This window comes from Gigantopelta aegis, chromosome 6 (assembly GCF_016097555.1).
Source record: "Gigantopelta aegis isolate Gae_Host chromosome 6, Gae_host_genome, whole genome shotgun sequence".
Classification (NCBI taxonomy): domain Eukaryota; kingdom Metazoa; phylum Mollusca; class Gastropoda; order Neomphalida; family Peltospiridae; genus Gigantopelta; species Gigantopelta aegis.
The window spans coordinates 93,146,496-93,164,548 of NC_054704.1; the positions used below are offsets into that span (position 1 = coordinate 93,146,496).

Below are 18,053 nucleotides of genomic sequence, written 5' to 3' on the forward strand. Positions count from 1 at the left end.
ATTTGACGATGCATTCAACACATTTTATTTACGGTTATATGGCGTCAGACAAGGTTAAGGACCACACAGATATTGACAGAGGAAACCCGCTGTCACCACTTCATGGGCTACTCTTTTCGATTAGCAGTAAGGGATCTTTTATATGCACCATCTCACAGACAGGGTAGTACATACCACAGTCTTTGATATGCCAGTCGTTGTGCACTGGCTGGAACGAGAAACAGCCCAATGGGCCCACCGATGAGGATCGATCCCAGACCGATCGCGCGAATGCTTTACCACTGGGCTACATCCCGCCCCCTGTAGATTAATCAGAGACAACAGACATCATCAAAATGAAAATATAGTGATACCCGTATAAACCGCGCACACATGGGACCCAGTAATGTCTTGTTTTAAGGGGCATCTGGCTTAGAGAGGTTCTGTGCTGTATTAATAATGAAAAAGAGACTAAAAAACATCTTATTTTGAGCGAATTCCAGTTTACTGAGGGTCTACTTTTGAGAGGTTTCACTGTATACATGTATGTAGAACCATGTATCATGATTAAAGAAGAGAAAAAAAAGAGGAATTTTAAATCACAAGCATTCTTCTAAGAGTACTGCTAAAGGAATGGCCCATATCAGTTCCAACAAATTTTCATATCTCCTAAGTTCATGGGACATAACTCTGTAAAAAAAATAAAAAAGAGGATAAATCACCATAAAAGTCAAACTCGATCTGATAAAGCTATACACAAAATATCATGTCATTATATTTAAGCATTGTAACAGTATAAAAGTTCAGCTCAACAACTCGAAGCATTGCCAAAAACACATCTGGAAAACGATATGTCGGATAGACGGATGGAGACAAAACCTTCAGTCCCGTCCTGTTGGAACAGTAGGGGACTAATACTATTTACATGACAATGACAATTCAAGTGTACGTAGATGGTGAATAGAAAGGAATTGCTTATTAACATCTCAGCACACTGTATAAGAATAAACAGCTACATACTTCCAAAACAATGTTCATATGACCATCTATGATATCACATTGCAAATGTACAGGCCAAGTATTTTGTTCTGGATTTAATGATAAATGAAACTTAATCCCATTTCTACCATTATCAATTACATGTAGTGATTAAGAATACAAACATGTTTTTAATCTTTTAGATTATTCGTAGGCCTTATAATTACAATGTACATCTACATAAAGATACGGTTTTGTATTTTTTAAATTTAATTTTCAGAAATGAACTATTTCTGTGTTAATTACTTAAAATGACACGTTATTATGCAAGAATTCTTCTTGGTGACCGTGGCCTCGTTTTCCCTCATACACTATTAGATATTATAATTTTGACATTTGGTCTAAGCAAGCTTTCAGGCTTTCTGCCAGAAAGTAATTTGAGGGTACAAAACAGACCATTTACATACCACTTCTAGGTGGTTAAAGGTTTGAAATGTTTTGAAATTGGAAACTGTATTTCATGTACTTTGAAAAAAATTTAACAGCTGTTTTCTTACCGGCAATTATCTAAAAATTATAAAAATGTATCCATTAATTTCAATGGCTTTGCAAAAGAATTCCACTTTGCAAAAGAATTCCATTTCCACAGGTACAGGTACAACAGAATATATCGATCATATACATGTAGATGTGTTTTTATCCTCCAACAGACGTCTCCATCATATGTGGTCATAATAGAAAAAGTACTCTTGGTGGTGGACATTTTTATACTTGAAGTTGTACTTTTTCTATCCCACTTGACTGCATATCATGGAGTATTTTTCTCTGTACATTCTGCATGTATATAAACATCCACTACACCTCAAAAAACAAAACTCATTGTCCCTTTACTAATATTTCTAGAAGATCTGTTGTAAAAAGCAGTGTTTTAAAAAATGTCTCTCTTTTTTTTTATTATATATAGTACTACCATAGTTACGTCAGTAGAATCTTGTTGTGTCAAACTCGGAAGGGTTGTATACACTGCAACGCTCGAACCGAAAACAAAGTCCCAAGTTACACTCACACGATGTTAACTGAATGGTTGGATCGAACTACCTGATGGGTCAAACACTTTCTCGAACACCAACGGGGTTCTAGCCAACGTGATTCAACTGTATACCTGTGTATATCACAACAGGGCTTGAAATAGGAAGTATAATAGTATTTTTGATTAATACGCCATGCTGGTTTGTTGAGGTTGGGGGGCAGGTTAAGCAGTCCACCAGAAATATGATCTGTTGGAAATAGAAGAGCACAGGTTGAGTGGAGGGCTTAAGATAGTGTTTGGAAAATTAGGATCATTGAGATATATGCTAGAGCATTAACAAAATTAAAATATAACAGAATAACAAGCTTTGCCTCAGCTAACTAGAAGATGAGATGATTGTACATACATCTGTCACTTGAAAAATGACCTGCAATTTTGGGGGTAATTTCAGCAGGTGAATTTTGGTATTACTTGCTAGGCCTAAAAAATGGGACTACTTTTCGCAGGCCACTATTTTGAGCCCTGTACAAGATTTACAAAATGGGTTAACTTTATTATACTTATATCTAGAGGTAAATCAAGCTTGGCATGGCTGACCTTCCAGTGACCAAACGACATATCCACAGTATACCTGAAGGAATAGAGACCGTGTAATATAGAGCAGGTGTTGTTTGTCTACAGGATGAACTTTCCTCAGTGAATAAACCTATTTTTTTACCCACAACTGGCATATTAATTTAAAGGTAACTACTGTAATTTACTGGATACATACAGTATATCCTCTAAACATGAGTAGAGCCAATGGTGTTATTTTTTATTTCAACTTATTTTAGTGCTTATATTTAATTAAGGTTCAAGCATGACGGCTATCTGGGCTGTCTGTCCAAGACAGTGAGTTAGTTTTTAGTGAGAGAGAAGAGGGTGTAGTGGTCTTACACCTACCCATTGAGTCGTTAAACCTCACTCTGGGTGGGAGCCGGTACCAGGATGCGAACCCTGAACCTACCAGCCTTATGTCAAATGGCTTAACCACAACACCACTGAGGCCGGTTAATGGTGTTAATTGTTCTCCTAAGTATTCTAAACTGCAGGAGGAGATTGAGCAAGATGATTCTCAAAAAAAATGTTTTACTGTAAATCATGAAATTAATGTGAGCAGCAAGGCTAGGGCTGGGTGAGAAGAAAATTTCATCAAATCATCTATTTAAACTTTAAAAATTGCAAACACCCAGTTATTTTATAATAAAATAACTATTAATCTATTACATGAAATTTATTCACCAAATTAAAATAAAATATGCCAATTGTATTTTGGATTGAAACAAGTCGACAACAGTTGTTCAGTTTATTACCAGATGATCACCTCATAATAATAGTCAAGACTCATATCAAAAAATTTGAAAACATAAGAACAATTGTGTTAATAAATAACAAAGTATTAATTAGTGAAGGTATTTTGTAACAATAATATTAATGGAAATATGCGTGGTACCCTAGATATTTTGTGGTAACATGGGTTATCATCAGACACATTGATTATTTAAATGCCTGTATTAATGTAAAACATGCAACCGATTATCAACGTAATAATTACTTGATGCATGTCACCACGAAAATGAAAATGAAAATTAAAAAAAAGACCATAAAACAAAAAAAACGCCAACACAAGTGTGCATCTGTTAGAATGACAGTACCATTTATATAATTAGAAAGTAATCATTTAATGGACAAGAAAACTAAAAATTGTTGTGGTTGTTTTCAGTATGTATATTTACTAAGTTACCTCTACACCATATTATTTTTGTGGTGCTTTGCATACTATAAGCGATGGAGGAAATTATTACAAACACAAATGGCTAGCCTCCACCACTCTGACTGCTAAGTTGTTTAATTGATACTAATTCAGTGAAAATAACTCAGCATTTCTTGTTTGCAGCGTTATTTTTAAAAGTTGCATTTGCCAGAAGCTGTAATGAAAATACACATTTTAGTGCACGTAGATGTACCACTGTCATAACACATTATTTTCCTGATTTTCAGTATTTGTCTCTGATAGGGGTTATCATTTAGTAACAACTAAAAATTATTTATCATTTAGTAACAACTAAAAATTATTAAGTTGCATAGATTTCAGGACATCCAGTGCTTAAGTTTAATGGTACTCCAAATATGAGAAAGAGTTCCATATATTTTTCCTACCTTATGGTATTGAATTAGCATTGTCAACTGAATAGTGCATTATTATTAAGCATGACAAACGATGTAGTGCTTAGGTCTGGATTCGAACTCCAAACCATCCGATCGGGACTGAAGCCAGTTGATCATGCCGTGGATCAACAAAAAATCCTGCATTGTAATACTTATAAAGCTTATAGAGGTGTGTTGTGACAGAATGAACCAAACATCTGCATGTAAGGATTAAATCAAATGTTTTTCCATAATTCCATATACTGTCTTCTGTGCTAAGTTTTATCCAAAAGCACCAATTTAAGAACACTTGTAATGGAAATTTTACAAAGAATATCCAAAACATACAAAACAAAATTTGTTAATAGGAAAAATGTAGGGATACTGGATTACGAAATATAAACATTATTTTGGTTGTATAGAACAAAATGTTTTAAAAGGTATTATATATAACTATCCTTAACACTACCCTAACCATAACAAATAGTTTTTAAATCGGTTAGATGTGAAAAATAAGGAACTCTTTTCGGGTGGGACAATAAAAGCCCTCCCACCCCAATCACCAATGTTCCCTTGCCAGAAGCTGTCCTTGTTGTTGGATTTTGATTCTATGTTTAATGGTAATTCATATTTTGTTGTCAGTGACAAGGTAACATATGGCCATGATATCTTTACAATAACGATAACCTAATAGGCCTATCTACTGTTGTAAAACATGGCAACGTTGACGATTCAATTGATTGACGGTCACAAGTCGAATGACACAATCATGGCAATGACAGTTGATGGCGAAACACGGACACATTTACAAATATTATAAACTCCATACCGATAATTCTTTGTGATGACTCTTCTTTGACCATAGTATACTACCAACAATTCGTTTTCGCTTCTTTCCGAGCATTATCTGGGCGTATATTGTTCTTTTAAGTCATTATCTCCAATCACTGTACATTCGTCAATCGCACCTGGTTTCAGCCTTGACCTTCGTGGTGGGAGTAGCCACGCAGCAAAAAAATATATTTTGGGGTGGGGAATTTTAAAATAATTTATCTCGCTAAACAAAATAAATGCATTGACATGTTACATATTATCTATGTGCTAATCTATATATATATATATATATATTTTTGTTTTGTTTGTTTGTAACAGAATAATTAATTCAGTTGATTAGTTTGTGTAGTGTAAATTCTACCATTGCGGATCTCACTTAGCAAGGCTTCCAAGACAAAAATACAAAGCATGCTAAAGCCTGCGCCCGACTAGCCAAATCCACCTAACTTTCCTTCTAGTGTTACTCAGCTGTTGAAGAGCCCAATGCACCGGCCATTGACCAATGGCTCATGAGTGATACGATGTACATATCAATTAAAATGCCATGGTATATGCTATCCTATCTGTGGTAGTGCATTAAAAGCAAAGAAATAAATTATCATTATTATTGCAACCCTGGCAATGGATCATGGCTCTCGGCAATGTTGTGGAGATTGCTGCAGTGTTTTGAATTTTCAGCGGCATTTTGTTTTCTGTACAAGTTTCAATTTGGGGTCACTTATCTTAATGAATTATATATATATATTGTAATACTGACAAATTAAACTTCCATGTTTCATATTAACTGCAAAGCTACAGGGATAAATATTGTGGAGACTGTGGTTTTAGCATCTAGGTCATCAGATATATTTAATCTCAGTGTTCTTTCCATTTGCATTAAGAAACATACCTCCTCAGTCTGCGATTGTCAATATATACCAGTCATGGCATGGACATAGCTGGGAGGGGGGTTGTCATGAACCAGTATGGGTGTTCCCACCCTTACCCCAGTATTAAATCCTGAGGTACTATTAAAATATGGAGCAGTACAATGGGTCCTAAAGAAAGATATTGGTCTTATTTCTGGGGAACACTCTTACCATGAGCAACTGGTATATCATACTGTACTTTGCAAAAGGCAAACAAATACTGTGTACATATAGTCTGTTTGCGTGAAAAGGGAACCAATGAACTGGCATAGAACTCTATAATGAATAAAAAAAGTTTCTTAACAAATACTGTGTACATATAGTCTGTTTGCATGAAAGAGAACCAATGAATTGGCATATAATGAATAAAGTTAAATGAAAAGGTTTAACAAATTGCCATCAAATTATATAGATTAATCTCATTTTTAATACAGGAGTGAAGACAAAATGCTAGAATAGCCTTAGCTGCATTGCTATTGAAGTAATCAATAATGCAATACACCGAGACTAAATGTATATAGAATCATGTTCCCTTTTCACGCAAACAGACTATAAGCTGGACTGATACAGTGATAGGTGAACAGAAAAATAGATGAAGAGTCACCGTCCGTTTTGCTGATATTTTTACCCCACAGGCACTCATACTGGGAAAATGATATTTCTCACAGATAAATGATTGTGCATTGGCGTAATGTACAATATAACTGGACAATTTGGAAGTTACAAACCAATGACCTTGTCAGTACTAAATATGACCCATCACAATTTGGTAAACACACAACATGGCATTACACAGTTTAAAAAGTTTGCATTTATGCCTGTTGTTATTTTTAAATTCTGTACAAAAATATAGCCGTTGTACTAAATAGAAATGGAGAAAACTTGAGGTTAATGTTCGAACCAGACTACTATCCTTTGGGGAATATGCATTTGTTGAGGACAGGTGATGTTGAAAAGAAATAACAAAACCAAGTACCAGTTATTATTAAATATATGTCCTTTACGAGATAATTTTCATTTCTCAATCACTACAGTTCATGGCAAGTGAAAATTATTTCACAAACTGGTAACTTATTTATTATCCTAATATATATATATATTAACTCACTGAAGTATAATAAAATTAACTAAAAGGAAAAAGGACAAATGAACTAAAACCACTCTTTATTATCAACATTATACAATATTATTCCCAACAAGAACATTTGCACAAAACGGTATGTCAAATTACAGATTAGTTATTTTGTAGACTATCATTATTCATAGTTTACTGAATGAGTAAATAATACATTTAAGAAGTATTAAGACAACAACTGTTTTAGAAACAGGTAGTCATATAAATAAATAAATAAATAAATAAACAAATTGTTTATGTTCCACAATCTCTAGTTATTGCGTCAGTCAGTTTTGGCCTTTGCTGGTTGGGAGCACAAAGTCTTGAAGAAAAGAGATCAAATCATCATTTTTAATGTCAAGTTGTAGAAACCGATCAACTATCATTTTACATCTGCAAAAAGAAAACACACCTCCAGTATATTATTTACATATAATAATAATGACACTAATAACAACTGATTAAATTCAAAAATATTCATAGGTGTCATAGCCATTTTGATAAAAAGAAAATCACTTAATTTTACACATAGTTTGTACAGGGTTCCCAAAAATACACCTACCGTTTGTACTGGGTGTCTGAAATACACCTACCATTTGTACTGGGTGTCTGAAATACACCTATCGTTTGTACTGGGTGTCTGAAATACACCCACCGTTTGTACTGGGTGTCTGAAATACACCTACCGTTTGTACTGGGTGTCTGAAATACATTTACAGTTTGTACTGGGTGTCTGAAATACACTTGCTGTTTGTACTGGGTGTCTGAAAATACACTTACCGTTTGTACTGGGTGTCTGAAATACACTTACCGTTTGTACTGCGTGTCTGAAATACACTTACCGTTTGTACTGGGTGTCTGAAATACACTTATCGTTTGTACTGTGTGTGTGTGTGAAATACACTTACTGTTTGTACTGCATGTGTGAAATACACTTACCGTTTGTACTGGATGTCTGAAATACACTTACCGTTTGTACTGGGTGTCTGAAATACACCTACTGTTTGTACTGGGTGTCATAAATACACCTACCGTTTGTACTGGGTGTCTGAAATACACGTACCGTTTGTACTGGGTGTCTGAAATGCACTTACCGTTTGTACTGGGTGTCTGAAATGCACTTACCATTTGTACTGGGTGTCTGAAATCCATTTACCGTTTGTACTGGGTGTCTGAAATCCACTTACTGTTTGTACTGAGTGTCTGAAATACACCTACCGTTTGTACTGGATGTCAGAAATACATTTACCGTTTGTACTGGGTGTCTGAAATACACCTACCGTTTGTACTGGGTGTCTGAAATACACCTACCGTTTGTACTGGGTGTTTGAAATCCACTTACCGTTTGTACTGGGTGTCTGAAATCCACTTACTGTTTGTACTGGGTGTCTGAAATCCACTTACCGTTTGTACTGGGTGTCTGAAATACACCTACCGTTTCTACTGGATATCAGAAATACACCTACTGTTTGTACTGGGTGTCTGAAATACACTTACCTTTTGTACTGGGTGTCTGAAATACATTTACCGTTTGTAGTAGGTGTCTGAAATACACTTAACCTTTGTAGTGAGTGTCTGAAATACACTTACCATTTGTACTGGGCATCTGAAATACAATAACTGTTTGTACTGGATGTCTGAAATACATTTACCGTTTGTACTGGGTGTCTGAAATACACCTACCATTTGTACTGGGTGTCTGAAATACACCTACCGTTTGTACTGGGTGTCTGAAATACACCTACCGTTTGTACTGGGTGTTTGAAATCCACTTACCGTTTGTACTGGGTGTCTGAAATCCACTTACTGTTTGTACTGGGTGTCTGAAATCCACTTACCGTTTGTACTGGGTGTCTGAAATACACCTACCGTTTCTACTGGATATCAGAAATACACCTACTGTTTGTACTGGGTGTCTGAAATACACTTACCTTTTGTACTGGGTGTCTGAAATACATTTACCGTTTGTAGTAGGTGTCTGAAATACACTTAACCTTTGTAGTGAGTGTCTGAAATACACTTACCATTTGTACTGGGCATCTGAAATACAATAACTGTTTGTACTGGATGTCTGAAATACATTTACCGTTTGTACTGGGTGTCTGAAATACACCTACCATTTGTACTGGGTGTCTGAAATACACCTACCGTTTGTACTGGGTGTCTGAAATGCACTTACCGTTTGTACTGGGTGTCTGAAATCCACTTACCGTTTGTACTGGGTGTCTGAAATCCACTTACCGTTTGTACTGAGTGTCTGAAATACACCTACCGTTTGTACTGGATATCAGAAATACACCTACCGTTTGTACTGGGTGTCTGAAATACACCTACCGTTTGTACTGGGTGTCTGAAATCCACTTACCGTTTGTACTGGGTGTCTGAAATCCACTTACCGTTTGTACTGGGTGTCTGAAATACACCTACCGTTTGTACTGGATATCAGAAATACACCTACCGTTTGTACTGGGTGTCTGAAATACACTTACCTTTTGTACTGGGTGTCTGAAATACATTTACCGTTTGTAGTAGGTGTCTGAAATACACTTAACCTTTGTAGTGAGTGTCTGAAATACACTTACCATTTGTACTGGGCATCTGAAATACAATAACTGTTTGTACTGGATGTCTGAAATACATTTACCGTTTGTACTGGGTGTCTGAAATACACCTACCATTTGTACTGGGTGTCTGAAATACACCTACCGTTTGTACTGGGTGTCTGAAATGCACTTACCGTTTGTACTGGGTGTCTGAAATCCACTTACCGTTTGTACTGGGTGTCTGAAATCCACTTACCGTTTGTACTGGGTGTCTGAAATCCACTTACCGTTTGTACTGGGTGTCTGAAATACACCTACCGTTTGTACTGGATATCAGAAATACACCTACCGTTTGTACTGGGTGTCTGAAATACACTTACCTTTTGTACTGGGTGTCTGAAATACATTTACCGTTTGTAGTAGGTGTCTGAAATACACTTAACCTTTGTAGTGAGTGTCTGAAATACACTTACCATTTGTACTGGGCATCTGAAATACAATAACTGTTTGTACTGGATGTCTGAAATACATTTACCGTTTGTACTGGGTGTCTGAAATACACCTACCATTTGTACTGGGTGTCTGAAATACACCTACCGTTTGTACTGGGTGTTTGAAATGCACTTACCGTTTGTACTGGATATCAGAAATACACCTACCGTTTGTACTGGGTGTCTGAAATACACTTACCTTTTGTACTGGGTGTCTGAAATACATTTACCGTTTGTAGTAGGTGTTTGAAATACACTTAACCTTTGTAGTGATTGTCTGAAATACACTTACCATTTGTACTGGGCATCTGAAATACAATAACTGTTTGTACTGGGTGTCTGAAATACACTTACCGTTTGTACTGGGTGTCTGAAATACACTTACCGTTTGTACTGCATGTGTGAAATACACCCACCGTTTGTACTGGGTGTCTGAAATACACTTACCGTTTGTACTGGGTGTCTGAAATACACTTACCGTTTGTACTGGGTGTCTGAAATGCACTTACCGCTTGTACTGGGTGTCTGAAATGCACTTACCATTTGTACTGGGTGTCTGAAATCCACTTAACGTTTGTACTGGGTGTCTGAAATGCACTTACCGCTTGTACTGGGTGTCTGAAATGCACTTACCATTTGTACTGGGTGTCTGAAATCCACTTAACGTTTGTACTGGGTGTCTGAAATCCACTTACTGTTTGTACTGAGTGTCTGAAATACACCTACCGTTTGTACTGTATATCAGAAATACACCTACCGTTTGTACTGGGTGTCTGAAATGCACTTACCGTTTGTACTGGGTGTCTGAAATCCACTTACCGTTTGTACTGGGTGTCTGAAATCCACTTACCGTTTGTACTGGGTGTCTGAAATCCACTTACCGTTTGTACTGGGTGTCTGAAATACACCTACCGTTTGTACTGGATATCAGAAATACACCTACCGTTTGTACTGGGTGTCTGAAATACACTTACCTTTTGTACTGGGTGTCTGAAATACATTTACCGTTTGTAGTAGGTGTCTGAAATACACTTAACCTTTGTAGTGAGTGTCTGAAATACACTTACCATTTGTACTGGGCATCTGAAATACAATAACTGTTTGTACTGGATGTCTGAAATACATTTACCGTTTGTACTGGGTGTCTGAAATACACCTACCATTTGTACTGGGTGTCTGAAATACACCTACCGTTTGTACTGGGTGTTTGAAATGCACTTACCGTTTGTACTGGATATCAGAAATACACCTACCGTTTGTACTGGGTGTCTGAAATACACTTACCTTTTGTACTGGGTGTCTGAAATACATTTACCGTTTGTAGTAGGTGTTTGAAATACACTTAACCTTTGTAGTGATTGTCTGAAATACACTTACCATTTGTACTGGGCATCTGAAATACAATAACTGTTTGTACTGGGTGTCTGAAATACACTTACCGTTTGTACTGGGTGTCTGAAATACACTTACCGTTTGTACTGCATGTGTGAAATACACCCACCGTTTGTACTGGGTGTCTGAAATACACTTACCGTTTGTACTGGGTGTCTGAAATACACTTACCGTTTGTACTGGGTGTCTGAAATGCACTTACCGCTTGTACTGGGTGTCTGAAATGCACTTACCATTTGTACTGGGTGTCTGAAATCCACTTAACGTTTGTACTGGGTGTCTGAAATGCACTTACCGCTTGTACTGGGTGTCTGAAATGCACTTACCATTTGTACTGGGTGTCTGAAATCCACTTAACGTTTGTACTGGGTGTCTGAAATCCACTTACTGTTTGTACTGAGTGTCTGAAATACACCTACCGTTTGTACTGTATATCAGAAATACACCTACCGTTTGTACTGGGTGTCTGAAATACAATAACTGTTTGTACTGGGTGTCTGAAATACACTTACCGTTTGTACTGGGTGTCTGAAACACTTACCATTTGTACTGGGCATCTGAAATACACTTACCGTTTGTAGTGGTTGTCTGAAATACACTTACTGTTTGGACTGGGTGTCTGAAATACACTTACCGTTTGTACTGGATGTCTGAAATACACTTACCGTTTATATTGGGTGTCTGAAATACACTTACTGTTTGGACTGGGTGTCTGAAATACACTTACCATTTGTACTGGGTGTCTGAAATACACTTACCATTTGTATTGGGTGTCTGAAATACACTTACTGTTTGGACTGGGTGTCTGAAATACACTTACCGTTTGTACTGGGTGTCTTAAATACACTTACTGTTTGTACTGGGTGTCTGAAATACACTTTTCATTTGTACTGGGTGTCTGAAGTACACTTACCGTTTGTACTGGGTGTCTAATAGTACACTTTTCATTTGTACTGGGTGTCTGAAATACACTTACCGTTTGTATTGGGTGTCTGAAATACACTTACCGTTTGTACTGGGTGTCTGCACTAGCTGAATCTACTCTGTGAACTGGTTTACTGTGCTGTAACAGCTCAGACACCTGCAGGCAAAACAGATTAATGAGACAATTGCTGTAACAAAATCACAGGACATTCTAATTCAACACATGTGAACGCAACAAGTCTGATTAGATCTCTACTACAATTTCAGGGTAGTGTTATTGGCAATCCGTTAGCAGAGCCAATAAAACTGGAAGTTTGTGCCAGTAAAACCACGTCCACAAATCGAAAAACACAATAGGGCTATTTAAACTTTTTAAATTTTCTTTTTCTGAAAATATAAGTGTAAACAAGCATGAACATTTTAAGGTTTTAATGAGCAAACTTCCCCTCTGAACAAATAAATGGAATTAATATGCCAGGATTATATTTTTGGATATAACTAAATTATTGATGGTACATGTATATATTTTTTAAGTTTCTTACATTGCTACTAAAGTTATATAGCTGGCAGGTTTGTAAATACAATGAAAAGCACAGACCTCACTGCTTCGCTGAATAATGGTCTGAGGAAGACCGGCTTGTGTGGCGACATGTAAGGCGTAGCTGGACGCAGTGTGACCTTCGACCAGCTGGTACAGGAAAACCAGCTCCTCACCATTGTGCATGCAGTCCATCGTCTGTTAAAAACAAATATACACTGTCAGTACGATCATGTTAGGAGAAATAGAGATTACCACTATAGTCCGTCCCACATGGAACATCTTTTTTTATACTATGGAATTTACTATAAGTTATTTATTTTGAACCGATTGATTTCTAAATCACCCACAAAAATAGTATTTTTTTTATTACTTCCAAAATACTTTACTTTTCTTCTTACGTCAAACCAAACTGAAATTATTTACAAAAAAACAAACATTTTTGTAGGAGGATAGGACAGACTATAAGTATTTAATATTGTGTTAATTTACAATACAAATAAATACTACTTGATAAACACCATTAAATCAGATGATTAATACATTAAAAGATACAGAAAAATAGCATTGAAAACAAGGCTTTAAAGTGCAAGCATGGGTTGAAATATAATATTCCTTCCAATAATTTTAAAACTTGGCCAATAGTTAATGTAAGTTATCTCCCCTTAGACCATAATTCCAACATTTAACTTCAACAACATAGAACATATATGATGTAAATTGTGAAATTATTGAAGCCATCACTAAACAATTTAGGGTGAAAGATCCATATATGGTTAGTAAATTTACAATTCCAGGTATTATAATTTCAAACAATTATTGTTAATCATTAAACAATAGCAATATTAAATTTTTGTGACAGATCAATTATTAGCATTACTATTTTGGAAAATTCCAAATTTACTCAAATCAGCTTTTATCTATTTATCAATATAAAATGCCACATTATCTTTTTGTACAGCCTTGCCAAATTCAAAAAATTTTAAGTGCTTACTACTACATTTGTATTTCTTGGTTTACCATAAATGATAGTCTGTATCTCTGTTTAATGTTTGACCCACCAGATATTTGAGCTGGTTTGCATCTGGGAGCAGTCTGTGGTGAATGATGCTGTGGAAATGTGTACAAATCAGCACGTGAGGACACTCGTCTCCCAGCGCCAGCCAGTGCTTGAGACACGCAGTCAACAGAGACAGGCCGTCAGTCTGGATTACAAATACACGGTCATCATAATATAATGCATCGCTCAGCAAATACGAATTGAATTTGATTTTACCAAATATGAATAATTTTAATTTAGCAAATGTAATTTATATTTATCAAATAATAACAATATAAACTTCATGTCAACAGGGTTCATAGTCTTTCACTCACAACAATCAGTGTATTCAGCAAATTCCATAAAATTTTATTCAAACTGTTTTTGTACTCATACACACACAACATACATGTTATTGTGCATTCATTTTGATGGGGAAAAACCCCAAGGTGATTGATCCACTGACCAAGCATACTTCAGGCAAACCTCTGAGCTACATACTATACCCTACTACACATATACATAATTATGTACAAATTTATAAAATTGTTATAAATATAAAATTGACTAGAATGCATGTTATGGTTTATGCCTGCATTTTATTAGTTAAAAATGCATTTAACTGAAAATTCATTGCTTAAATTAATTTCAAAGGCACTTGATAATAAGAATGTGTGTATTTCCTCAATTTTATTTTATTTATGCACCATGTCTCCCAAGAAAAGTAGAAGCTTCACTAATACTAACCGTCTCAGTTCCCTTCCCAAATTCATCTACCACCACCAATGACTGGCTTGTAGCACTGCGCAATGCTTCTGACATCTGTTCAAACAAATATAATGAACTCGGTAAAAAAATAAAATAAAGAAAAATAATATCGCAAATTCCTCAACTTGAACTACTGAGGAAAGGAACTTTAGTATCATCATGTGGACCACAAAACTAAGAATTTCTGATTGATAGTCTAGCCATGTTTCATGGTTCCAATTCAGTCTGACAGAGAATCAGCTGAACTTTAATGATTAACTTTTGATCTCTGCCCAAAATCTGTCTGAGCTGAATAATTTTGCATGTGAAATCATCTCTGTCATAATAGACGATCCAGGGCAGAACGTAGCCCAGTGGTAAATTGCTCACCTGATGCACAGTCGGGCTAGGATCGATCCTTGTCAGTGAGCCCAATGGGAAATTTCTCATTCCAGCCAATTCACCACGACTGGTATATCACAAGCTATGGTATGTGTTATCCTGTCTATGGGATGGTGCATATAAAATATACTTTGCTACTAAGGTCGACAACAGTCACTTTTTGCACCCTTGTTTTGGGTTCATACACAATAAATATAGCATATCTTACCATAATTTCACTTGAAATCCATATTTCGTAAAAGGTACATTTTATTAATCACAAGATTTTCTTCAAACACATTCAGATGCATTAATAATGTTCAAACAAAAAAATTTCAATAGCAAGTTTGCAATGGAATTTTTCCAGCATTCTTAAAACGGAAATGTCATGTACCCAGTGTATGATTATTGTAAGGCGATTCAAAGTGACGTCATTGGAATACTGACGTCATTCAAATTTAAAATTGCCGTAGCTATATTATTATAATGCTTCACCACATTAAAATAAAAACTAGTCTACTAACCTTGACCCCTGTAAAATATCTATAACAAGCAGACAACGTTGTTTACAGGTTGGTATTTTGTTATTTTTCATAATTCTGGACAAAATATTAATTTTAAGTTTCAAAAGATGAAAGAAATAAAAAGTACCGTTTGTCAAATATTTACTGTGTACGAAGTCAAAACAAGGGTGCGAAAAGTGACTGTCATTGACCTTAATGTAGTGGGTTTTCTCTCTAAGACTACATGTCAAAATTACTAAATGTTTGACATCCAATAGCTGATGATAAATAAATCAATGTGCTCTAGTGGTGGCATTAAACTAAACAAAACAAAATTTAACATTTTACTGATAGTTCATTGCAAACATAGTAGGTTTAAGCATCTCATATTTGAACCACTGACAATGAATTGAACTAAACATTTGTTCTGCTAGTAAACATAAAGGTTTTTTAAAGAAATGACAGATATTTTCATGACAAAGATAATCAAAGATAGGGTTGGGTACCGCGAAAAAAACTGTACCGCGGTATACCGTGTTTTTTTGTAATGTACCATGGTATACCACAGTAATGCCATCATACTAATCACTGCGATTCAGTGATACAATAATTGCACAACATACAATATCATTTATGTGCCTTTGAACTTAGGGGTCAAACATTACATATATGACATACTACAATGAAATACATGTACCTACCAGTAAAGATTTTGACTGATTCAGTTTACACTCTATTTCCTCTAAAGTTGAGTAAGCATTAAGCAGGACTAAAAATCTCATTTAGAGAATAGCCAATACTTATAGGTAGAACATAGTTGTAGAGGCTTGTTGTATTTTAACTTTTATATAGCTACTTTTATTTCAGGTGATGACCCAGGCAAACAGGTCCCTTTATGTTTTCAATTTGCTACAATGTATTATTGGGTTTTTTTAAATACGTAACTTCCCTCCTCCTAACTGATATGTATGTCTTACACGGAATACTGTTTATAATTTTTGTGGTATCCAACTCAAGATTATAGCCAGTCACCCAAAACAAAGACAAAGAAAACGTCATTATATGTTATTGTTCTCAAAACACTGGCGTGTGACTGTCTTTCAGATTTTCACAACTGGAAAAAGGCTCTTTCAGTTTCATAAATTCATTGCAATGTGATCCGAGACTTTTGTATCTTTCTCTGCCAGAGGCGGAGGGATGTATCATGCCGATGCTAATATTATATCAGTAGACATAGCATCAATAAATTATAATTCCCCTACTGAATATGTTTAAAATTAAATCTGTAAACTGTAAAGTTTTAAATGATAATGATTGTATATATGTGAGAAAAAATATGTAATCCTCATGAACACACCTACTTCAGTAAAATGAACTCAACCATGTGACCTAGATTTTACAACATTATCTGATACGACAAACCGCTAGAAACATGACAAATAAAAAAGTAAACCTTGTTGTAGCTAGTAATAATACATTTAGTATCAACAATGCAATATGTTTTGAACAGTATTTCATATTATTTGATCCACTTTTGTAGCTTTACGAGAAGCAGTTCACTATTGAATAGTAGACTGGTCCCCCAGACATGCAAATGATGCTTATTCATACCGCGAGGCATATCTGTTGAACACAATTGGTTGAAATAATGTTTGGTGACTAAAAATCGACAATAAAAAACTTTCTCAATTTTTTTCGCCAAATCAAAAATTCTTTTGCCAATTTTTATTATTGTTCGCAGTTGCAACTTTGAGGAACAACAGGGCGAGACCTGCAAATGTCCAATATTGCACGTGTGTTGCGAACAACAAACTCGTCATCTATGACCTACCATGTTTTTGTTAGTGGCAACGTTTTGAGATTCTAGATACTTTGGGAAATTCCATTATTTTTTTTAAAGATTTGTTAATGGAACACAAACAATCATTAACATTGGACGCTTTTTAAATAATTTCTCGAAATTATGTATTTTGCTTCATGACACTGATAATTTATTTCTTGGAAATTTCCATAAAGTTATCGTCCACGGAAAGTCCCGAAGTATACTGGTACAGTATAAAACGTACCGGTACGTACCATGACAGAAAAAAATACTGGTATACCGGTAATACAGCACACCTCTAATCAAAGACCACATTATACATGGCATAGTATATAAAAGTTTACAGCAAATTCTAACCACACCTGGTTTATATCCAGCATGAATGTTGACAAGCCGACCGATACACTATCGAGGGACTTGATTCGCGTAAAGATTCGATCCACAGGACCAACAGTCGCTTTCTCAGCAGGAACAAAACTGCCAATGTGTGCCATGTAGACAATTAGACCCACCTGTTAATATAAAGAGTTCCTATTTATTGTTAAAACATTATTTCATTCAGCACATGGTAAATTAGAATCATAAATGTATAGATTATCAAACAGATGAGCAGATACATGTTTAAGAATGTTTTACAAACCTA

The 18,053-nt window shown here is 35.6% G+C and overlaps 2 protein-coding genes across 3 annotated transcripts in view; both read right to left on the minus strand.

Moving 5' to 3' along the window:
* LOC121374944 (hippocampus abundant transcript 1 protein-like) overlaps positions 1 to 5,151 on the minus strand; it is a 38,138-nt gene extending 32,987 nt beyond the window's left edge. The window contains exon 1 of the mRNA XM_041502089.1: positions 5,004 to 5,151. Coding sequence (XP_041358023.1) covers positions 5,004 to 5,078 — 75 coding nt within the window. The 5' untranslated portion in view covers positions 5,079 to 5,151. The remainder of the gene's footprint in view (positions 1 to 5,003) is intronic.
* Positions 5,152 to 7,067: 1,916 nt separating this feature from the next.
* The window catches only part of LOC121376292 (mutS protein homolog 5-like), a 34,071-nt gene continuing 23,085 nt past the window's right edge, over positions 7,068 to 18,053 (minus strand). For both annotated transcript variants that reach the window (XM_041504127.1, XM_041504128.1), the window contains exons 23-28: positions 17,773 to 17,922; positions 14,705 to 14,779; positions 13,980 to 14,123; positions 12,979 to 13,116; positions 12,464 to 12,537; positions 7,068 to 7,423 (exon numbers count right to left, since the gene is read on the minus strand). In XM_041504127.1, coding sequence (XP_041360061.1) covers positions 7,318 to 7,423; positions 12,464 to 12,537; positions 12,979 to 13,116; positions 13,980 to 14,123; positions 14,705 to 14,779; positions 17,773 to 17,922 — 687 coding nt within the window. In that variant the 3' untranslated portion in view covers positions 7,068 to 7,317. The remainder of the gene's footprint in view (positions 7,424 to 12,463; positions 12,538 to 12,978; positions 13,117 to 13,979; positions 14,124 to 14,704; positions 14,780 to 17,772; positions 17,923 to 18,053) is intronic.